Source organism: Notamacropus eugenii, chromosome 3 (assembly GCF_028372415.1).
Source record: "Notamacropus eugenii isolate mMacEug1 chromosome 3, mMacEug1.pri_v2, whole genome shotgun sequence".
In the NCBI taxonomy this organism is placed as follows: domain Eukaryota; kingdom Metazoa; phylum Chordata; class Mammalia; order Diprotodontia; family Macropodidae; genus Notamacropus; species Notamacropus eugenii.
Window position 1 is genome coordinate 150,761,186 of NC_092874.1, and position 25,653 is coordinate 150,786,838.

The 25,653-nt window shown below is 34.5% G+C and overlaps 1 protein-coding gene across 12 annotated transcripts in view; it reads right to left on the minus strand.

The window, feature by feature from the left end:
• KMT2E (lysine methyltransferase 2E (inactive)) overlaps window positions 1-25,653 on the minus strand; it is an 87,528-nt gene that overhangs the window by 44,087 nt on the left and 17,788 nt on the right. For 4 of the 12 annotated variants that reach the window (XM_072653113.1, XM_072653114.1, XM_072653108.1 and 1 more), the window contains exons 2-3: window positions 20,196-20,380; window positions 234-348 (exon numbers count right to left, since the gene is read on the minus strand). In XM_072653113.1, coding sequence (XP_072509214.1) covers window positions 234-348; window positions 20,196-20,266 — 186 coding nt within the window. In that variant the 5' untranslated portion in view covers window positions 20,267-20,380. The other 8 variants (XM_072653116.1, XM_072653110.1, XM_072653109.1 and 5 more) reach the window with 8 other exon arrangements.

Genomic DNA, 25,653 nt, shown 5'->3' on the forward strand with positions numbered 1-25,653 from the left:
AAATGTCTTTGTTCTTTCTTCCACTTTTCCTGCTCAAAGAAACAAAATCTCTGAATTATTCCATAGTCTCAATTAGCCTTCGATATTGTAAGCTCATCTACTGCAACAAAATCAAGTCAAAGTAATTAACACTTTAAGATGCAAACCAAGCATATTTATAAAATATCTTCCCCAAACTAACAGATTTAAAAATTAAAATGTCAAATTATTACTTTTAAGTGCATGACACTTACCGCATAGGGCAAACCAATATAACTGTGTGAATGATGCGAGCTGCTGGTATATAACTGGTGTGGGTAACTGTTGGATTTCTCAACTACCACAGGGCTAGCTTCTACGGATTCTGGTCTGGGGAGAGAGAGAAAAAGAGAGAGAAAGAGAGAGAGAGAGAAAATAAGATGGAAGAGAGAAGATTAAAGGAAGAGAAAGGAATGAAGAGAGATTGTAAGCAATCAGGAGAGAAAAAGGCAAAAGGAGAATGATATAGAAGGGGAATGGGTGAGACCCCAGACAAAAGGAACAAGGAATATGACAGAGAGGAAGGAAAAGGAGAGAGAGGCAGAGAAAGAGAGGAGAAGAGAGAAGAGAAGTTGTATCAAACAGAATTTCCTTCATTTTCTCATCTACTTTAAGTTAGCTCATAAGGGTCCAACATTCATATTAAAACACACTTCTATTTCTACAAATAAGTGGTTTACATTGGATAATTCCTAAAGAAAACTTCTATCAATCAGTTGGTGTGAAATAACAGTAACTCCTATTATTTAATAGACTTTACAAGGCTCTCTTATTCCACCTGGCCCCCAGATGAAATAGGGTACTACTCTCACTTCATTTGATACGTAATACCAAAGACCAACAAGATGTAAACCAAAGTTTAAACAGCCCTAGTGCTGAATATAGGTTCTATACCCAGGGAAAGATGAAAGTATTTTCAAAATTACAAAGAAGAGGCACTTGAACCCCAAATCAGTCCTCAAAATTGAGCATTCTGATGCACCCAAAGCATTAATGATAAGGGTCTATGACATAGGTGGGGAAATGAGTAGCCCCACAAAAGACAAGGGGTTCAGGGCTTTTACTTGGCAAGAAGGAAACAGTAGTTAGTGTTATGCTTAAGCCCACAAGTGATGGCCTGCTGGATTTCAATAGTCCTCAGCTTCATAGAAATTGTCTGGAATTGGTTGTTGCTGGCAACAGAACTGGGTTTAAAAGATCATGCACTAAAAAAGTTAGCTCCTTGGTTTAGCCCCTTTAAGGTATCAGGTAAAATTATTTCTTCTGACATTTTGTAGGTTGCCTAAGGCAACCTTGGCTAAGATCAGACAGAACTAGGACCTTCATTATTACCCAGGTTCTTTGACCCCACCCTCTTTCACATAGTATATAATACATTGGTTTCCTCTCTCTGGGTAACCCAACATAACCATGACCACCACCACCACAGCGACACAAAGTAACGGACTGTGTTTTGTACATGTTATTTTGAAATGGAGCCCTGCCGATAACCTTAATCTTCCCCTCTTTTTAAAAACATGCCCTAAAAGTAATTTCCTGCAGAAAACCTTTAAAATGAACTATTCCTCCTTTATCTTGAACATTCCCAGAATTCCCAATACTACTTATACTAAATAGTAACTGTTTCTCTTTTACCCAGATACCTTGAGGAAAATGTCTTCCCCTCCCAGTTTGATTTTTTTTTTTATTATTAAAGGGTCCATCCAGGAGATCTGTTCACTGAATGGGTGTATCTCACTCAAAGTCAAAATCTGATAAGACCTTAGCCTAAAATGGCTAGGGTCTCCCATTGCATCCTGGGCCATCTCCAGTAGTCCTGATGAATATCTGGCCACTGGATCCAGATGGCTCTGGAGGAGAAAGTGAGGCTGGTGACCTTGCACAGGCTTCCTTCTCTCAAATCAAAGTCAAGTGCAAGTCATATCATTATCTTGATGTCATGGTCCTCTTCGAGGACAAAGAACAAACACAACAACACAATAGTATAGGCAGTCCAACATTTTCGAGAGTCCTATTTGCTAAAAATCAACCAATTATATCCATATGATTACAACATTTACCAGTTAGTTTATTCCTTAATGTGCTCCTTCCAAATAGCTCTTTCTCTCACCCACCATCAACACAAATCTCTCTCTGGGTTTTCTTGATTCAAGTTGCAAATGGCAGCAACAGAAGAAGAAATGGGCAGCTATTTTAAAGTGAAGGAGGAGAAAAAACCCAGCAATTAAAGGGGAATACATAAAGTAAAAAGGCAGACTTTACTGTGTGACTAGTAAACTGGCTGTAATGGCCTCTCCAAAATGTGACTTAGTACTGTGTTACTAAAATAAAGAACTTCTTAAGACTTGAAAGACTGTAAGATGGATTAATTCTAATATATTTGCTTTATTGGAAAGAGATGAGTTACTTAAAGCCTTATTATTTGTAATTATGGCTAATAAAAGAGTTTTAAAAGTAGTCTCTAAAGAAACAATCCACTACTACAGGGGCAAAGTGGAGAAATAGTGCCAGAATGGAAGGACACATGCTACCCAGCACTCCTGTGATCTTGGTGCAAATCACCCCAAACCTCCAAGACTTTGACCATATGAAGTAACAAGCAGTAGAAGAGTTTTAAAGGATGAAAATATTTGCTACAAAAAAAGGATGGTTCACACATTTTAAAGGAAATTATGCCTTGCAAAATATAGTAAAAAAGTGAAGCTAACAGTACTACCTATATATATCATTGGAAAAAGAACTTTGTTTCCATGGTAAAAGAATGACTTACTGTCTAGCCTAAGTTGTTACAGAGAAATTTATGGTCAGGGGAAAACTACAATAGAAAAGCAAATTAAACATCACAGGATTGTCTGTCTGCTGCCTTCCCCCTTTTCCACTCAAGCCATCATATGGTCTTAAATGTCTCTTCAAATGTCTATTAAAATTTCCCATTAGAAGACTTTCTAAATTTAACAACCTTAATGGCACTCCTCAGTCTTCTGAATTGTTTAAGAAATCAGGCAAGAAACATGAATTGAGTAACTTTGCAATTCACTAAAATACTGAATATGAAGTATGTGACTAGATACTATGTGACCCTTAATTTATATACAATTTTAAAAGCGCTTTACTCCACACATATAAAATTTATGGTTGGATACCTATACGGTTTGTGTTAGTTTGTATACAAAATCAGACCTTGATACAAGAACACAAATCGCCTATTCTACAATATTCTGTAGGAAAATCAAAATTAATTTGTATCATTTTGATCTACGTCACCAATCGTGTAAAAGGATTGGAGGGTAGGGGAGAAGGGGCAAAAAAAGAGCAAAGTAAAAAGCACACAGCAGAGACCATAAAAGTTACAAGGAAACAAAGGAAAGATGGAAAGCTCTGAACACAATGTACAGTATTTATTATATAGACTTTCTTGAAAAGGAAATTTATTGCTGTGTTATTTTCAATCTCCTCTTACGTTCTGCCATGTACATGACAATGCTTTTTTTCTTATTTTGTATTTAAGTTTTAATATTTCAGTTTATAATGTTTCTTTTCCTTATTTTGTATTTTTCTTCTGTTTAAATTTAAAAAATAAAAAGAAAATTGTTTACAAAAGCAAAAAAAGGAAAAGAAACAAAAGGATCACCTATATACTGGTTTTTACTTTTAGAACTGAGAAGGGGCTTGATTCAACCCACTCATTTTACAGGAGAAAAAACTGAGATGCTAGCTTAAATGGTCTGCTCAAATCAAAAGGACTACAACTACATTTTAGGTTTGAAGGCAGGGGATTGTCTTAGAAAGTTGGTGGTAAAGAATCTCTCTTCCTCCAAAATGAACATGTATTGGGAGAGAGGAGTTTACCTTATCTAAACATTACTATTCTTAATACACAATCTTTATTCAATGTTAAATGGACCATTATAGACACTCATTATAAACATATCAGAAACTGTAAAGAAATTGCAGATAGAGGGAAGACTGACTCACATATTCCCTTAAGAGACCCAAAATCAGTAATGAAATATAATTGGTCATTTCACATTGCTAGGTTCAGAATGATTACAAGCTAATAAGACAACTAAGAAGATAACTGCAGTGGACATACTACCATCTGTTATGGAGGATGAAGTAGAAAAGTTAAGACTCTATTCAGAATTTCACAAGATACTTCAGACTAAGCTGTCATATTGTGATGCTCTGTGACTTCAGTGAGAAAATGGAGAAAGAAGAGGGAAGGAAAAACCATGTTGGAAAATAGTCAGGAAATTGAAGTGTAAGAACTTCCAGACTCAAGAATATAGTATATTCAAGAGAATAAGAAGGTGCTAAGTGCCATAAGCAGCAAAAATCAGCAGTAGCAGGAAAAAAATACATGTATGCTTTAGACTTTTTCTTATATAGGAAATGTATGGTTCAGTATATAGCAGTCAGTTCATAATCAGTTGTCTTGGAGAAGTTATTAGCTGTTTAATCAAAATGTAATTTTAAAATGTAAAAATATCAAATATAAAAAGTTGAAAGGACATTTACAATGGATTATGGCAACTCTAGCTTATGACTTGTTTGATTCTGAAAATGGGACACTCTCAAATACAGTATACTGGACAAAACACTAGATTTGGAATCAGGGGTCCTGAGTTCAACTCCCATCTCTTGACAGTTTGAGTGACGTTGTTGGAAACAAGCCATTTTACTTCTCAGTATCAAGGTTTCTTAACTGAAAAATCCGAATGTCCTTTTTCTCAGTCTGCATATTTCTTGTTTTCTTTGCAACATTTGAAACTGCTGACTACTATTTTTCTCTTACACACTTACCCCTGCAAGATCCCCCTGCTTTGTTGTTTAGCTCCTTACTACTCTTTCTCCTTTACTAGATGACCATCACGCTTCCTAAGTGAGTATATCCCAGTGCTCTGTCCCAAGTTCACTTCTTTCTCCACACACTCTCCCAAAAACCTCATGACTCTATCATGATCTCTACAAATAACTCACACATCTAAACAACTTTAACATTACCTGCTATAAACTTCTCCACCTCAACCCATCCAAACCAATTCATAAAACTATCCATCTTCTACACACCCCTATTTGTTGAAAGAACCACTGCCCTTCCAGGAGCTTGTAATTTCATATCATAAACAAATACCTATTTAAATTGTAAAATATCATAAAATACAATTCCTCTGGCATTTAAAGCCCTTCACAAACTGGCCCCAACCTTCCCTTCCTGTACTCTATTGTTCATACAAATTGGTCTTGCTGTTCCTCAAACTTAAAATTTGATTTCTAGTATCCCTACCTTTACACTCCCCATCATCACCTCTTAAAATCCTTTTTTTCCTACAAAAATCAGATCAAATACTACCTTCTACATGGGGCCTTTACCTGATCTATACCTGCCAATCCAGACAATGGCTGCTCCTGAAGTTAGCCTGTATTTATTTTGTAAGTATTCTGGAATGTTTCATTTCTGTCAGTGCATTCTCAGTATGTAGCCAGTGCCAGGCACTATATAGTAGGCGCTTAATAAAAGTTTGGTGCGATTATTCTAGTTAATCGTGTGATGTTAAGGAACATCACAAATATTATTTACACTTTACAGAATGGGAAAAGGAGGCGTAGAATGATTAAAACGATTTGCCTGTGGTCACATGACTAGTAAGGATAAGTGGAATTTGAACCCAGTTCTGCTTACTTTAGCACTCTACCCACTATACCATAATGATTCTCCACAACCTAAGTAATTCTAAATCCATTATTTATGGTTGTTTCTATAAAATCTTTATGAGTATAGTCTATGCATATACATCATAATAATCCACAATTAAAACATATTAAAAAAAAGTTTTTATATAAGTTTTGAAGCAGACAAAAGTAATTTGTTGTCAAGAATATGATCCTACCAGTTATTCTTTGTGGATTTCAAGAAAAAATCTTGCCTGAAATAAGAATTTCTTTTTGGACATCTCCCTCTTATATTCCAAAATCATACAATAACATGGCACTTGTCTACACAGATAACTCTTTTTTTTCCCCTACCATCTGCCAATGATTAACTTCAAGTAAGGCATTAAATAGGACACTGAATAAATATGGTTATGCATATGATAACTATATGTACATGTACATGTATATATAACTTTGCAAGTCTATATAAAAGGTAGCTATTATTACCATTATGCAGGACATATTTCATATCTATGGCAAGCCAAAAGGATTCTTTACTGATAATGAGACTCTTAAATGCTCCCATTTCAAAAATGACTTTGTACATAAAGCCCTAGAATACCGCAAAGCTACTTTAGTCAAGTTCGTAGCAGTGGGAAACAACAATCTATTATAAATGTAATAGATAAAACACAACATAATGACAAAAACCAAGTACACTTATGAGCACAAGCATAAACGAATGCGCGCGCGCACACACACACACACACACACACACACACTCTTTTGACATGCACTAAAGATGGGCAAAAAATTAGGTCCAGAAATGCAAAGAAAAAAAGGAAAAGTTCAGGTAGCATTTGGTAAATTATACCATGCTTTTTCAATGACATAAAATATCAGCTGTCACATGAAATCATCCCTTTAACACAAAAGATTCAGTTCAACATCTAAGTGCCTCAATTTAGACTATCACATTCCTCAAAAAAGTGTATTACCATCATATTTTACTCTTCACAAAAGGTTAGAATTGAGTAAAAAAAATTTTCAAGTACAAAAAATATTTTCCTATCAATAATAATACTTTTAATAGCTGAGATAACTTTAATGTCTTTTGAGTATATTTTTGTGATTTCATTGAAATGTGGAAATTCTCTACATGAATGAAGGTTACAACTCCTCTCTAATGGTCTTAGTTACCTGAAGTCATTAGTCCTGTGCCCATGGTCACATAGCACAGGATTTGGGTTTTAAGGCCAAATTTGAAACCATTTTCAATTCAGATTAATTGTAGATATTTAAAGAAGTTTCATTTCTTTTTTACTAAAACATAGCCATCAACAAATGAAACAACTGTAATGGTTATATTGCTTTGAAACTATATTGTACTTATTCAGTTATTTTCAAAATCCAGTCACGAGACTTAGAAGACCTCAGCGGTTAAAACAGATGTCACAAAGTAATATAAAACTCACAAATCTTTATTGACAAAAGAGCCCATCTAAACTCTCACTCACAGCCTAGTTCAGACACAAGTATGGTTAGAAATAGTAAATTAGGGAGGGGAATAGAAACACTACTACAAATGGGTCAAGTGACAGCTTAAAAAGTAAAGCAGAAAACAAACCAAAAAAACCCTAGAAACATAAATCAGTCTCTCCCTACAATTTCCCTGCCCATCCCTCTCTACATAAAAAAGCATTTACAATGAGGTATATTCTAATAACCTATGAGGGCAATGTTCTTTACTACAAAACCATCTGTTCCTTTAGTTCAGACAAAAGCCAAGGTAAATGCATAGTGACACTAACCTGAATGTACGAACTGGAATATGTAACATTTGACCAAGTTCTCTAAAGGTGCTACAGAGCAATATTTTATATGTTAATTAAAACATACATACCAATACAAACTGACTGCGTTTAGACACTGGTGAATTTTGAATGGTACTACCATTTTTAACTTCTAAAGCAAGGATTCTTAACTTTTGTGTCATGAACCCATTACCAGAGTCATAACTGAAGGAAAGGCTCAATTTTGGGTTAGGGAAAACAGATATACCTTTTTCCCATCCAAGTTCTCAGACTCTCTGAAATCTATCCTCGGATATCCTTTAATAAGCGTAGTATTGGTTTTCTGTTGTCCAGGTAAAATTATGACTGCTTTCCCTGGCATTCAGGTTCTTTATTAATCTGGTCCTGTCCTATCTTTCCAGTCCTATTCTTTCTTTCATGTGTTCCAATCAAACTGAACTGCTCCCTCTGCCCTCCTTACTAATTTCTACAGATTGATTTATGTTATTTCTGATATCTGGCACATTCAGAAAACTTTCCCATGGATTTAGAGCTGGAAGGGACCTTAAGATCTTAAGATCATCCAAGCCAAGTGAGTTGCCCGAGGTCACACAAATATGAAGGAAAGACTGGGATTCAAAACAAGGACCTCTCTTTCTTCCATCACTGACTATTATTCATTTCATTCCTTCTCACCTTTTTAAAATGAAATTGAGACAGAAAAGGTTCTTGGAAATTCTAAAAATTATGTGGACTACAGCAAGGTAGACTCTGTATAAATTAATAAAAACGCTAGGAAACGCCAGCTTTTTAAAGCTTAATAAAAGCCTCCTTTGGACAACACCAGTAGCAGAAAGGATGTCATAAACCTCATCCTGTTCCCACAGGATTTTGAAATCTTTGGCTAAGTATTTTTTGAAAGCTTTTCATTCTACCTTGTTTGGAGACTGGGTATTCAGTATGGTGATATTAAATATATTGCTATTAAACTTTTATGGCTCAAGATTATGTCTGAACAATTATGGGCAACAGTTTTATCATGATGAAACTTTAGTTCAGGTTTATTTGTTGAATTCTCAAGACTATTTTAAAGACTGCATTTATCATATAGGAATTTATCATCTCCAGATTTATGAATAATAAGCTTATATATGTGTATGTGTGTGCACATATACACAAACGCACCACTAGGTTGTGTCTGGTTATTTGGTAGATACTGAATTTTTGAAAACTGAAGTGAACTGCTGTAGTCTAACAATCTTCAGTGGTCAAATAGTCCAAGTTCCTTAGAAATAACCCTTATGTAATTTTTGGGGTGATGTGATTATTAATTGTCTCTTAAGTCCCTCCATGTTTAGAAACAAATCTGCATGGCTCAGTCATTTAGCTGATGCTTTGTTACTGGTTCAGTTCATGTGGATTTTTAAACTCTACTCTTAGATCCTAGCTATTTCAGAGGTTCAAGCTGGAGGTAAACCACTTTTACCTGCATCTGACAAAGAGAGTGGCATTGTACCTGAGCTTAGCCATTATTAATATTTGATGAAGTTTGTTCTAGAAGTATTTCTGTAAATTTACAACCTGTTTATCATGTATTCTAACAACTGCAATTAACTCTCTTCTTTTTTGACAAAGGAGTGATTCTTTGTTATAGAATAGGTTTTTGTTAAGATTTTTCCAAATCTATTTTTGTCCACTTTATAGTTTCAAAAATTTCAAATTATTATTGTTAAGATCATTTGAGATTTATATACTGTTTAAGAGACTGAGTTGCTGAGTGCTACGAACTTGATCCTCACAACAACCCTGTGAGGTAGGTAATAAAGGTATTATCTTTATTTTACATAGATGTTAAGTAACTTGCCCATCATGACAGAAGTAGTACTGGAGGCATGATTCAAATTCACCTTTCTTGGCTCCAAGTCCAGTGCTCTTTCCATTATTCCATGTTGCCTCTCAAATTTTTACCTATATTTAAGTTAAAAAACATAACTATACAAGTTTAGGATGAGGGGAAACCAGGGAGCAACAGTTCACTGGAAAGTGATTTGGAGATTTTAATAACCTCAATGAGTCAACAATATGACATGGCAGCCAAAAAAAGCTAATGTGATCTTGGCTTGAATGAAGGTCCTAGTCAAGACCACGTTCAGTTCTAGACTCCATATTTTAAGAAGAGTATTGACATATTATAAGCCTAGAAGAAAAATTCCAGGATAATGAAGGTACCAGAAGCCAAGTCACACAAGTTACTGGTTGAAAAAGGTTGGGATGTTCAGGCTAAAGACTTACAGGGACTAAATAGCTGTCTTCAAGTATTTAAAAAAGACACCAGGTAGAAGAATTAAATTGTTGTGTTTGCCCCCTGAGGGAAGAAGAAACAACAGGTACAAGCTGCAAAATGGCAGATCTCAGCTCAATTCAAGGAAAAACTTCCTAACAATTAGAGCTTTCCAAAAGCATAACAGGCAGCTTCAGAAAGGTAGTGAATTCCCTATCACAGGAGATCTTCAAGAAACCAGATGACCACTTGTTGGGCATATTGTGGAAAGAGGACCTCTGTTTGGACTAGATGAAGAATTAGAGTTAGAAGAAATTTGTGAGATCATCTGGTCCAAGTGGTTTTCACAGTACTAGTCCCTTTCCAAATCTGGAATTCTGTGAAACTGGCAAACTAAATACATTCTTGTCCTTCTCTTGTTCTAGAATGTTCTCCTAACTTTCTGCTTAGTTTTATCCTCAAAGCCTACCTCATCTGTTATCTTCCCTGACTATCCCATATATAAGTTATAACTCTCTTCTTCCTTTAAACTCCTCTTATTTTCTATACTATTTACTCATTACTGCATTCTGTCATGTGATCTTTCCCCATCTCCAGTCATTAAAAGCTCTTTGAAGACAGAATTCTTTGTATGACCCACAGCACTAGCACACTGACCTACATGTATACATTGGCAGGCATTCAAATATCAAGAATTTCATATACCCAAACAATATCCTATCATCACAAGTGAATAACGCTCGGTCATTCTTAACATAGTGAAAGCTATGAAAGCTAGGTTGATCATCTAATTTTATCTAAGTTTATGTAATTTAACAAGGTCTTAAACACAAAAGGTGTTACTTAGGGTTCTTGTTGCCCACCTCTGGGAATTCCTTGTTGGGAGTCATTGCTGATAAGTTCGGATGGCAGACTGGTGTTGCTTCTTACTTCCTTCTCTAGGGGAAAAATTACGTAAGGAGATGCCAGGGGAACCTTGAGATCTTTGTAAATATAGCAATAAAATTATTGTAATTAACAACAATAATAATTATCAAATAATAACATCAAGTGACATTTATAGAATACAGTGTTTTGCAAACTTTTTTATTTCCTGACAACCCTGAATATCCCTGTTTTCCAACTGAGTAAATTGAAGCTTAGAGAGGTCAAGTGACTTGCCCAGGGTCACACAGCTAACAAGTGTCTGAGATGGGATTTTAATCCAGGTCTCTCTTGACTCCCAATATACTGACCTTCCCATTATACTACTGTCTACCTAGACAGTTATATACCACTTAAAAACTTGCCATGAAGGAAGGGGAAATGGTTACTAATTAAGTGGCTAACTTTAAAAAGACGGTTATGGGGCAAGAATTAAGTGACCAGTTATAAAAGGAAAGTCATAACCTTTAACATTATTACCCAAGAATCAATGAGAGGTCTTATCCTGATTGTTGGATTTATATCCTGCCCTTTATAAGTTCTATAATTGAGTTTGATTCCCATCCCCATCCCATTTTAGAATCAAGGAGCATAGTTGTGTATTTCCATAGGAAAGAAGCTAGTGAGGTCAGGGAATTGACTCCAAGGGACTAGAACCTATACTGAGAGCTTATTCCATACATGTTGCAAGCTATCTTGGAGCACAGCTAGTTTATACAGCTAAGAGTACAAAAAACCCAAACTACGCCTTGCCTGACACCTATAAAACCACTTGGAGCAGACTGACTCTACTCTGGTTGTATCCCTTCTTCCTGCCTGTTTTACAGAAACTGAAAAACTCTATACCTATGTTTCCGGTTTCCCTGCCAATGTCATCAGTAATGGGAAACCAGTCAGAGAAAACCTGCCAACTAGAAAACTTGTAACTTTTGGTGGTCTTAGGGAGCTGTTGGTACAAACATGGATCAAAGGGTGTCATACAGAGTTTAGCAAAGCTCTGTGTGTTAGATCTGAGGCAAGTTTTTTTCTGAAGGATAATTAATCTGCTCCCCCTCCATCAAACCCCATTGCTACTTCTCTTCTTTCCATGTTCTGAAGACCCTATCACCTGTGGTTATGGTTACATGTCAACACCCTCCATCTATTATAACCAATAATATTATAGCCTACTATCTCCAGGTGTGTTTATATTTTTTATGGCCCTACATCACCTCAATCTGAGTTAAAATGTACTTACAATAATAATAATTAAAAAAACAAATACTATTACTTTAGGTATTACTGGTCTCTCTGATTCTTTTAACACTTTCCTTCTCTCCACCCATCATAAGTGCATCATTGCAACTGAAGAGTAGGAAAGCCTCAAACTAGTTTCTTTGTTATTTTATTTCTTTATGGATAGAATAAAACTGCTTTTTAAAAATCTGGTCAAATTGTAATTGATAATTTAAAGGTAATACAGCTGATTTAGGAACTGTTACTTAGTTCTTCTAACACTTGGAACCAAGATTCAAATTTCCTTTGGATTTAGAAGTCACATTTATTTTAGCTTTCAGGAAAAGTTAAAAAAAAAAAGGGGGGGTGGGGTGGGGTGGGGAGATGGGCAGGAGAATACTTCATCCTAAAGCATGGGCAACTTTAGGTGACTTAAGTTCAAAAGAAGGTTCTCAAACCAATTCCTAGAAAAACTCAGAGTTGAGTATATTTGTCCAGAAAACCTGATTCAGCTACATACAGGGCAGGAAGAAGCAGTAGTAAATGAAGCCTAAGCTGCACAAGTACAGCAGCATCTACGTAGTGCTCAAGTCCATTTCTTTTCAAACTATTTTGATAGGGAACATACAATACAGATGATGAGGTAGAACCCAAAATTACTTATCCAGATTTTGGCCATAGAACTGAAAATACTAAACACAACAGGGAATTAAAACCCACAGTTTTCTTTAAATAGTTTTCATTTCATTCTTACCCCAGAAATAAGACTTCCCCTGCTTATAAGGCAATTTTAAGAATTAAGCTTCATAAATTAGGAATTTCAAGTGCTTATATCCAGAAATTATGAGTGAGTGAAATGAAAAGGGGTGGGAACAAAAAGTCGAAGATATAAGAAATTTCCTTCAGGAATTAAGAACAGTATCATTCTTCCCTCCTGATATTCAGGAAAACAGACTGGCATGGACAAAAAGGGAAGAAAAAAGAAAGCAATAACTCAAGACCACTAGAGGAAATTATTTCACAAACTCAAACTCCTAGGGCTTATCATTTAAACCTCTACTTTCTAACCCAGCCCTATCATCTTATCTAGTTAAGTTGCAGTATAAACATCACACTAATGACATGTCAAACATTTCATTTTTTCATATAATGTACCCTGGTCAAAAATGGTGAGTCCTTCCCTAGAATCCTATATTTTGCTTGAATTTTTCTAAACAAATGGATAAGATAATCCCCAAAATTCTCAATACTGTCTAAGACTTTTTCAACTTGTCAAATTTTCTTTCAAATAATCCTGTCACCACCACTAAAAATAAAAAATTGTAATATTGTACATGTTGTATTGGGGGAGAAACCATGCCATGCCTCTGATGTTGAATTGTAATAACTAAATTACATAGGACTGGGCTTATAAATGGTGGTTTACAATTGGCTAAATGAATTATATTTAATAATAAATAAAACTAGAATCAAAGTGGTCTTATATGTCAGTTAACACCAGTGATTAAAACATGGCCATGGCAACATCTTTTATATGAATGCCTAGTGGCTGGAGAAACAGAGTTCTAAGTCTGATGCCATGTCATCTGGACAAGTAAGAATTGGATGGATAAATTACTTATGTGTGTGTATTGGGCAGGGGGAATGAAGAAAAATAATAAAATTCTTAGCATACTACAAATACAGAATTTGATTAACTGGAATTCAACTATTAAATGCTCCTTGAAAAAAAGTATTTAAAAAACAAAATAATTTGACTGTCACAGAACAATGAACTAAGAGCTAGAAAGGGTCAAATTTCTTATTTTACAGATGAAAAAACAACCATCTGATTGAGGTTAGCTACCTTGCCCACAATCACAAAGGTAATGAGTGGCAGAGTCAGGACTACATCTTAATGAGAACTTTGAAAATTTAAAGTACATAGGATATACCTCAGTTTAAGAAAATCTAAACTAGTATCAAAACAGATAAAACAAAGTATCATTTCACATTAAGAAATGAGCATTCTAAAAAGTAGTATCTTAGATCATTTAAATAGATTATTAACTACTGAAGTTAAGTTTAGGGGCAAAGAGATAAAGCTAAGGTGTTAGGTTCCACTTGACAAAGGAATATCAATCAGGTTTTAAAATAAAGCACTTCTCAAAGTGAATGGAAAATATTCCTAAAATTTACATAAATCTTTTTTAGTATTATATGGCATACATCAGTCATTTTAAATTTACTTCACAATCTCCAGCAACTCTACCAAGTTTTGTCAGTAGATGGCCCTATTGAATCTAACAAAGCTAAACACCAATAATAAAGAAAATAAATTGTAAAAATGTATCACAGAATCATAAAATTTTAGAATGATAAAGGGGTCTTAAACTTAGTAACACCCTTTAACATTTCAGATAAAGAAATCCAGGTTCATAAAGGTTAAGTGACTTGCCCAAGGTCACAGTGAGTTAGTTTGTAGTTAATAGTAATAGCAATGGTAATAGTAACAGCAGTAGTAGTGGTAGTGGTAATAGTAATAGTACCATAGGTATAATTCAGGTTTCTAAATCTAATTACAATATTCTTTGTATCACACCACACATTAAGTCCGCAAAAACATACAGATTTTAAAGCAAATAAAGGCAAACTTCCAATTTATTTTTTCTGACTGGACCTGTGATTTCATATGTGCAGGACACTCTCGATGAGGAACTTCATCTACCAATTCAAATCAGCACCTTCTCTGCAACTTACAGTCTTAGAGAGTTGCCTGGGGCACTGAGAGGTTAAGTGACTTGCCACACAGCCAGTATGTGTCAGAGGCGGGACTTGAACCCAGGTCTTCCTGACTCGGAGGCCAGCTCTCTATCCACTATGCCACGCTGCCTCTCACTTCCAATCTTAGAATATAAAATTACAGCCTAAAATTAGAGGGAAAGGGACATAGGGAAAATATAATTTAGGCTCAATTCAGAATATGAACTAGGTGTTAGTTACTAAATAGATATTTCAGGTGAGAAAAACTCATTATTAAAATGTATTACTACAACTTCCATTGTAATGAAAACATTGTCATATTGCTGGTTTATTAGGTTTTTGTAAAAGTAAGCATTTACATATCACCAACTACATTTGTTTAGTGCTTTAGACTTTATAGAATACTTTCCAATAAACTATCTTACTTTAGCCTTATAATAAACCCCATGAGGCAGACAGGATAGATATTAGTATTACTCCTTTTCAAGATGAGGAAGCAAACCCAGAGATTATAAAAGTAGCAACATCACATAACTAGGAAGTTGTCTGATTCTTAGTCTAGTGCCCTTACCACACCATATTGCTTCAGTTTTGAGAATTCAACATGCACTCTCCTATCTAAATGTATGCATCTGTCCAACTCATTGGGCAAAACAATTTCTAGAATTACAGGTATAATTTCTTTAAAGCTAATAATAATAAAAATAATTAATAAAAACAACATTTTCTTTAACACTTTAAGATTTACAAAGCACTTTTACATTATCTCATTTGATTCTCACAACAACCCTATACGGTGTTACCATTCTCATTTTACAAATGAGGAAAGTGAGACTGATTGAAATTAAGTGACTTGCTCAGGACCACACAATTTATATCTGAGGCAGGATTAGATTTCAACATTAGCACTCTATCCTACTATGTCACCTTGCTGCTTTTACAATGATGAGCAAAAGATATGCTACTAGAAATATTTCATACAGGATGTGATCTTCTATTTTTCTCATCACAAATCAATAAATGAAAAGTACTTTGAATCCAGTAGAAAGGCATGTCATAGACATTCTATCAACATTTCCTTTCCTACTTTATTTTTTTAGTTTCGCTAGATTATTTGGCATTCTGTTTTATATTTAAGTGGTTAGGTTATCGGAAGTAGGCAGGGGATCAGAGAAGAAAGGCAATTATTCAACAAATCAGTAAAAACAACTCTCTTTGCTAACAATAAAAAGAGTTTACGACTTCCTATTATATAGGGCGACCCAAAAGTCTTAGTTTAATTTTAAGTTATTAAAGCTATAGTACAGGCCAGGACTGCACAACATGTGGCTATATATCCTTGGTATAGGGACCCTGTACTCTAATTAGAATAAGGAACAATCATTTTTATGGAAACAATTTATAACTAAGTAAACTATAACAGCAAGCACAATAGCTTAGAGAAAGAATTATAATAAGAAGCAGGGCAGTCAGCTGAGGACACATTATCTTTTTAGCTATATTACCAATTAACTAATTCCAGTCCTGCCTCTACTCAGATGCAGGATTGCAATATTGCTCAAAAACATGCCTCTAAATCATAACAGGAAAAATGCTTTCAGTGGAATCTGAATTATAAAGACTACGTGGTAGCCTAGTAGGAATCTGCATAATTGCTTAATAATTTAGCCTACATATTTTGGAAAAGTACTTTTAAAAGTACCAGTTTATTTCCTTAAATAATATTCTGTGTAATCATATGATCAACAAATATTTGTTGACTACCAAGACAATGGCTAGGATACAAAGAAGTTGTCAGCAGACTCAGGACCTTTCAATTTTAGTTGAGGAAACAGAACAGATAAATCACAAATAAATGTGTGGGTAGTAAAAATAGTGGTTAGATTAGAACTGGCCTTGGGAATCAGGAAGATCTGGATTCAAGTCCTGCCTCTGAAATGCACTAGCTGTGTGACCATGGACAAGTCACTTAATATCTGAGTTCTTGCAGGTAACTCTCTAAAAGTATAAATTGCAGATCAGGTACCAATCTGGTTAGTTTCTTCACTAGGAGTTTCTTAATGTCAATTAAATCAAAAGTCTGGTCCATAAGAAAAAAATTTTAAACTATGATCAATGCCAAAGGATTGGCAAAGACCAAATATTATAGTGGAGAAAAAGAAAACTCATAAAAGGTGTGTCTTGATGGAGTCAAAAAAGCACAGCAAAAAAGACAAAGAAATTCAAGTTCCTGGGAACAATGCAGGTAGAAAACAACAAAAAAGCACATGATCCAGGTACAGAGTTATAATTAATGAGTCAACTGGTATAGAGAAATATAAGATAATTGGAATGGGACTAGATTGGGTCAGGTCTTAAATATCAGATTAAGAATATATATTTGATTCGCTATGCCCTTATGGAAAGCCTTTAAAGATTTTGAGCCAGGGAATGATATGGTGAATGGTGTTTTAGGAATATTAATCAGATAGCAAAATGCAGAGATTATTAACACAGACTAGAAATAGAAAGGCTTTGTTGCAGGTCATTATGATCCAGGTCCAGGCATGATGTGATAAAAACCTAGACGAGAATGGTTAGCTGTCCAAGTAAGAGATACTAGAAAAAGGGGAAAAGTCAAGAGAACTTCCGTGACTGGCTCTGAGAGATGTGCAGAGAATGATAAAAGAGGTGGCTAGTTGACTAAAAATAATGGTATCAAAGAAAGAAAGAGTAAATTCCAAAGAGGGTAAAGAGAAAGTTTAAGCACTCTGGGTTTGAGAATATAACTGAGTGTCAAACTTGCTATTAAGTTCAGTAGGTTACTAGAGATGAGGTTTAGCAAATGATTTTTCCTCAAAGTCAGAATAGATCAGAAATGTAAGATTTCAAAACTGAATATGCCCTAAGGATGGCATAATGTAGTTGGCTTTATGATTAGTCATTTTACCCTGCCAGATTTACACTGGTACAGTACATTTAAATTTTATACTTGAAAGTAGGTATGTTGGTTCCGAAAATACTTTAAATTGTTAGTGAAAACTCAATGTGTTTTTTTTAGTGTAAAAGCACTTCAGATAGGTCTCTGCTTCTACATTTTTTGAAAAGTTATATATTACATAATTTTAAAGTTTTGAAATTTTGACTAAACAAAGTTTAAAATATTTTTAGGTTGAACCAAAGAGAATAAAAATTGACTGATGGCCCTTATCTAGCAATTCTATGATTCTAGATCTTACCACCTATTTTGCAGGGTCAAGTCTAGGGAATAAGTGCTTGAGTATCAGAGGTATCTATAAGTGGGGGACAAAAATCTACTTTGCTTTATAGATATTTTTCTTAAAAAAAAAAAAGCAAAAGCCATATTGTGAGTCTTTATAAACTGAACCACTTCCCCACTGACTGCCATCACAAAAATCCCATGTATTAAAATTTGCTTACAACAGGTAAGCAAATAATTATATTCCCTTTCATATAGTAGAGATTCCCTTTTGAAAGTACAGTTAATAATCTTAGATTTGTATGGTTCTTTATAAAATATTTTCATGTAGATTAACCAGAAGAGGTAGAAACTACAGATATTTTCTTCACTTTACATCTGGGGAAACCAAGGCTTGAAGAGGCTAAGTGACTTGTCCAGAGTCACATACATAGAAAACAAAGAGCCACCAATCCAGGGATTCTGAGTCTAAGTCAGGGGTTCTTTTCACTACACTCTTTCCTTACCTTACAGTTTACAGAGCTTGTCATATAGTTATGTATGGTACCTACACAAATGATTTTGTGTAGAACCTGCAGTCCTTAAGATTTACACACAAAAAACTTAGTTTTAGTGGAGATTAGCTTCAAATAGAACCCATGTTAATTATTTTAAGTGAAAAATATTTTAGTTATATCATTTCATTCCCTGATTTATCTACGTAATGAAGTTGCATTGTCATCTGTAAGACAGTCTTTAAAGTGGTGGACACCTGCACTATACACAGATCACTGAGGCCATCCAAAGGCTGCTTCCAGGTTACCTTTCATAAATTTTACAAATGACTTAAATGCAATGCTAAGAATCTGTCCTCTTAACATAGAAGCAGCATATGTATTTGCACAGGCTGCTATGCTGAAGAATATATTACAGCATTGACAGTATCTTTGAATCTTTTCTAATGGAAAAAAGTAGGAGGTAAAATCACCTCCAGATTATTCAGTATTACTATGAGATCAGTAACAACTACCTAACACTTTCTTTATAGCAAAGGTTCTGGTACCATAAAATGAATTCCCTGTTGACAATTTTTAAATTCTAATCACTGTCTGTGTAACCTTGGGCAATGAACCTCTCTGGGCCTCAGTTTCATCATCTATAAAATGAAGTGTTTGGATTCAGTGATCCTGAATTCAACTCCAAAATTCTATGTACATAAATTTTTTTTTTCTTCTGGAAAACGGGTTTCAATTTAAGCAAAACCGATGCCTACTGAGGAAGAAGAACATATGTATCCTTCTCTCACATACCTCAACTTTCAATAATATTTTTCTGTCTTTTAAAATGTTAAGTCTTACTTTCACGACATTAGTAACATTATTACAAAAGGCAGAAACTTGTTTTTCCTTTTTTCATGACCTATCACTTCAAAACACTGAGGTGGGAGGTTCCTCAGTAATATAAAACCATATCTATCTATCTATCTATCTTTAAAAGCAGTGGATTTATATAAAAATATTTTTCAATCAACAGTAGAAATGTCTCCCATTCTTTTTAATGATGAACTGTTTAATGTTTTTAGAAAAAGTATCAAGATAGCTAAAACTAGCAGTCAAGAATTAAATTTTAAAGTATATTACTTTTACAATCTAATTATAGCTGGCTCCTCCCCATTTCAGACCTGTGACTTTATTTGAATATGGACACTCCCTACACCAGTGAAGATTCATGACACTAATAGTCTTGCTTAATTTAGGGTCCATGTATTTAACAAATATATATTTTAATAACTACCAAAGGGATCCATGACACACAAAAAAATAACAATTCCTTTTTCAGAGTTACCTGGATACTAAAAAGGTTAAAAGGTCACACAACTGGCATGTGTCAAAAAACAGGACGTGAACCCAGGTCTTCTTAGCTATAAGGCTCACAAGCTAACCTATCAGGATTGGCTTAAAAAACATTTTCAAATGCCAGCAATACTGCATAGGAAAAGACATGTAGAGCTAGGGAAATAAAATATTTGAGCTCAAGTTAGTAATTAATATTACTATTAATAGTAAAAGATATGTATTTCTGCAATGAACGTCTGCAGGAAAACAGTGTGAGAAAAAATATTTCATTTAAACATTGGCAGTTTAACTAAAATTAAGTAGTTTCAATGCTTCCTGCTTTCTAGCCCCTAAAGATCACAGAATACCAGAGTTGGAAGGGACCTCAGAGATAATCTAGTTCAAACTGTACTTGACCAAGAATGTCCTCTACAACATCCAACAAATGGTCACTCTACCTTTACTTGAAAACCTCTAGTGGGGAAAACCCCTACCCCCCAGGGCAACCCATTCCACTTTTGGATAGCTCTAAATTTGGTTACAGTGATACTTACTCTGAGCCTGCAGCCATTTCCAAATATGAAGTTTCTGCTGTATCAACCCCCAATGGGATCACTATGCTCATGACGTTCGTTTCTGATAAATTCGATTACTACGGAGTCCTATGCATTGGTATCCAAAACACTGGGGCATGCCAGCCACAGTGCTCATTGCAAACATCTAAGTGCATCCACAAACCCTGTTTAAAAGAAAAAGGAACAAAAAAAACTTCAGAAATACTTTCATACATTTTAAGTAACAGATATGGTATATTAATTTATAACAGGTAATAGCTTACAGAATGTGCACATTAAAGCATTGTAAAATGCTTTAAGGTTAACAGAATCCTTTACATCCTTCATCTCATCTGAAATAAGAAAATTTTATGCAATACTCAACAATTGTTATTTGTGACAGACAGTTATTTCTGCAGAGATAAATGGGTTCTTACTTCAGCTTATCTGCATCTTTTTCAACAACTGAGTATTTAATCCAGGGGACTATCAAACAGGAGAGAAATATATTTCTAGGCTATTTTCTTCTTCAAAGAAATGGAGCATACAGTACAACACTAAAGGTAAAAAATAATCATGTGATAAAATGGTGCTTTAAAAGGAAATATTTAAGATTTAATTTTGAGAACTATATTATAATCCTGCTATAACATTGTCTAGATGTAACACTATCATCTCTGCTTTTTTTCTCTTTAGAATAATAAATAACATCAAATATTCAAGAGGGCAGCTAGATGGCACAATGGATAGACTGCCCAAGCCTGGAGTCAGGCGGACTCATTTTCCTGAGTTCAAATCTGGCCTTAGACACTTACTAGCTTTGTGATCCCGGGCAAGTCACTTAACCCTGTTTTTCTTAATTTCCTCATCTGCAAAATGAACTGGAGAAGGAAATGGCAAATCACTCTAAGATCTTTGCCAAGAAAACCCCGACTGGGGTCATGAAGAATTGGAAACAATTCCAACAACTGAACAACAACAAAATACACAAGAGATGTGATGTGATCTGCACCTAATCCATAGTACAATTAAATGTTTTATGTTTTTTTCCCTAACATGTTGACAAAGCAACACTAATAAAACATTCAAATCTCTGTGGTTCAAGTGAAAGAGCATGGGCTAGGGCATCCAAACACCAGGGTTGACATCTTGTTCCCTGCTAATCACTCATGACTCATATGATCCTGGACAAGTCACTTAACTGACCTGTAAAATGATGGGGCAAAAGGACCCTTCTAGTTCTAAATCCATTAATACCTTATGATCCTACCATTCGTGTATAGAATAAAGCAGTGTTCAAAATCTACAGAGAGTAAATATCCTCTTAACAACATACATGAGCACATATTCTCCAGGTTGTACCCTTAAAGAGCTGCCTGGGGACACTGAAACATAAAAATAACTAGCCCAAAGTTACAACCCAGGTCATTTTGACTCTGAGGTCAGTCCTCTATCCTCTATACCAAGTCATCTCTCCATTAAAACACCTGCACATAACTGTTAGGACATGAATTGATTATCAAAGGTCCATCCAACGATTTCTTCTACTGTAATCGAGAACTGGATGGGTACTGTCTTACAAGTACCATTTTAGATAAACCTACAGATTGACACGAAATAACAATTTAAGTACCTATACTTGATAGTATTAGTTTGTGTCTTTGCTGTGTTATTCCCCAAATGTATGAAGACCTATACTCCAGTTAACAGACTTGATATCCATCCAGGAACTTGAAACAAAATTGAGAATGATGCTGAAGGAAAGATAAGCATGAAAATAGGCATCAATATAGGTCTGAATTTACCAGGGAAGAAAAGCTCTTGGTTTTTTTCAAACTTGGTAGTCCCAAGGCTTCTAATACTAAAACTCATTTCAAGTATAGCCATGGATACAGAACCAAAGTTTTTCTAATTTCAAAAGCAATGTCCCATGTTTCTAGATTATGTTATGACAGGTTACACAAAATTAAATTAAAAAATATCCCTTCAAGATACAAGAGTAGACTTAGAAATGATAAAAATTATCCTACGTTCTTCATTAAGCATTTACATTGCTAAGACATGGGCATAAAATTAAAAATTTCTATAAGTAAACAAAGATAATGTGAAATAAATTACAAGTATATACTATTAATTTTTTTCCTTCATTCACTTATAACACTTCAAGTTTTGGGTCTAGTAGGTAAAGTCTAACAAAACAAACCTTCCTCTGTTGGAAGTTGCTGAAGTAGGTTTTTTTTTTTAAAGGTTAATAAATCATCTAAAAGATAGAGACAAAGTTCATTTTACACATTTATCAAGCTTATAAATGTTTATCAGAAAGAGAAACTAGAAATTTAATGATTTCTTGCTTGAAGAATACACTTAAATTGCACATTTCCTATGTCATACTGGTATCTGTATACAATCAGGATGCTAACGACTTGTTATCAAGTAACAGTAAGCATTTATTAAGTGCTTACTATGTGCTGGGCGCTGTGTATACATTTTAATCATGTTAATGTACATGCTTGAATTTTTTTTAAGTCATGAAAGCTAAATTATGTCCTGTAATTAGTGCATCTGACAAGGAATTTGTCTAATCAAATGAGTTAAATTATCTAAAATGCAATAATTGTCACATTCTGTGTATGGTCACTTTTATCCAAAAATATTACGATAATTAAAACTTCAAGAATCCTTGAAGAAGCAAAACCTCTAGTTTGTTCCAATGGAAAGGAACTAGGATCCAGCCTTACTTGGCTTTTAACCAAGGGTCTTCTTTGTCCATTCTGTTCAAGAAATACCAAGTAGGTCACTGTATCCAAATACATCCAGGAAACCTAGCCTGCTTAATATACTGGACCAGAAATGTTCATTTGCAACAAATTTGCTAAATGTCTTGTCATTGGGTCTTCTAAAAAAATAAAAATAGATGTGACAAGGCAATAAGTAGTTAGGAGACAACACATAAGGAAGTATGTCAGAAGAGGTTAAGACACTCATTAGCAGAAGGGGGTCAGGGAAGAGGTGACAAGAAACCAAACAACTGCTCTCAAGGTATCTACATCTTTATTCTTGAAAACAGAAACCACTGTTAACCACAAGTCAGTAAACACAGTGAGGAGAATAAATGATATCCATCAAAGAAATAATGTAAAAGGAAATACCATGAGATGGGTGGTAATTCTGAAGTCCAAGAAAGAATAAAAATCTTCACAAAACCTGTTATCCAGAATAGACCTAGAAACCAAGTGAACACAAGACATTGAGCTATTTTCCCCCCAAAGGACATACAACTGAACTACTGACACAGTTACAAGATAAAAACCTAAATATGGCCAAACAATTTCTGACATACTGAAGGTGACTTTTAAATAAAAGATATCTACCATCCTTTATGGAAATGAAAGCTAAACAATGCCACACCATAACAAAATTGGATAATCCAGAAAAATCTGAGGGTGGGGTGGCTAATCAGAGAAAAAGGAATTTTTTTTAAAGACAGAAAAGATACGATATGAAAAGAAATTCCTAAAGTTATAAGAATAAATTGGGATAAAGAAAAAAAGTAGTAAACAGTATGCTTTTATATATACCACAGAACAGTTTACAAAGAGCCTTCCTTTCAGCAAGTCTCAAAGAGAGCAAATAATTTAAATCAGAAATTGTGGTCCACTAAGAACCGCTGTCACACAGCTAAGAAATGTCAAAGCCAGAAGTCATTTTAAGATCATCTGACTTCAAGTCTAGGGCTTTTTCCATTATATTAGACTGCCTGGAAATTAAAAACTTGAGCATGAATTAAAATAATCTAAGATACACCAACAAACGGAAAAGTGAAAAGATGGAAGGAAGGAAAGGTTAAGAATAAACTAAAACAGTACCAACAAATAAAACATGTGAAAAAAAATTCTGAGGCTGTAAATTGATGAAAAAATAAAAACAGGTCAAAAGATATCATCATGAATAAAAGTAATCTTTGAAACAGCATTATTGAGTCATTTGTTAGAAAAAAATTTCATTGAATTTTTAGGTGATTTCCAGAAGAAAATGACAATTTTTAGAATATGCCAACACCAAGAGATTTTCTTATAAACTGACAGTTAAACTAGTTATCACATATAGAATGTAACTGGGTGACTTTTTTGGTGTAGAATGAATTAAAAGAACAAAAAGGCAGGAGATCCTGGGAAAATTACAACCTTTTGAAGCCTCTATTTCTTCACCTATCAACTTCAACAAGGAAGCTGAGTTACCTGATCTTTAAAGACCCTTCTTCTACTAAATTTCTAATTTTATGTAGTTAAAGGAAAAATTAATTGTTCAACGCAGCTCAAAATTCTCTACAAGTACAATAAATACTAGATGGCTCATCCTAACAAAGCACTGGTATAGTTACATGATACTTAATATACCTTTGGAAAACAAATAATTCAGCATTAGCATGTCTAAAATTGTTCTCACTATCACCTTCCTAGTTATCCTGTGGTTAGGCTATTACAGTGCTTCTTAAGCACTTTTCTGCTATTTCAAAAAGACCTAATAGAATATCAAAGAAATGATAGCTGAGAGGAAATTCTACCTAGGACAAAAATCTAGGAGATGATAAAGTATGTACTAAAGAACTAACTGCACATTCCAAAAACTCTGCAACACCTCCTGCTGTCCAAAAAACAGGGAAGAAATGCAAGAGGAAGAAAGGGAATCATTGCAGAGTACTCCAGCTCTTTGGCACTTTCTATTAAAGCTAGATTTCTCTATAATGAGGCTAAAGAGGTTAATTTAAGACAAGGAAGGAACATTCTGGAAGGAGAGTTCCTAGTATATATGCCCCAAATTCATGTAGGAGGAAGAGACTACTGACATCACTTTCTGGTACTCCCTCCCCTCATCCTAATGAAATCTAAGTGTATTAAAAAGGATGCTAGACTATTCAATGTGCTTCACTCAGCAAATGAGCTAAGTTTCAATCAAGGTTGGGATGATGAGATAAATATATGCTTCTAGTAACTTTCTACTTGCTAAACCATGATCACAGCTCTGGTTTAAAAATCAAAGAAACACCTGAGCTGTTGTGCTCTTTAAGCATTATAATTTATTAATACTCAAACAGTGATTCTGCTTAAAAAGTACATGCTGTAATATAAATAAGGGATTTTCTACTGACTTCAAGAAATTTAAAGTAGAAGATTTTTCAATGTTTTCATGAAATAAAATGTTCGTGATAAGGCAGATGTCACAGATTTTAAAACTGAAAAAAAAAATTGGTACCAAAACTTTACCAAAGTTAGATAGATTTTAAGGTACGTCAGTCTCCCAGAAGTTTCACTGTACACAATTTTATAATTTAGATTTTTACACAAAAAAGAAAAGAAAAATCCCTGGGATATTCAGTTTGTAATTCATATAACCTCAAAACATAATTTTAAATGTTGAAACAAATACTGAGTTTTGGAAACTAAGGCAATTCTTTATA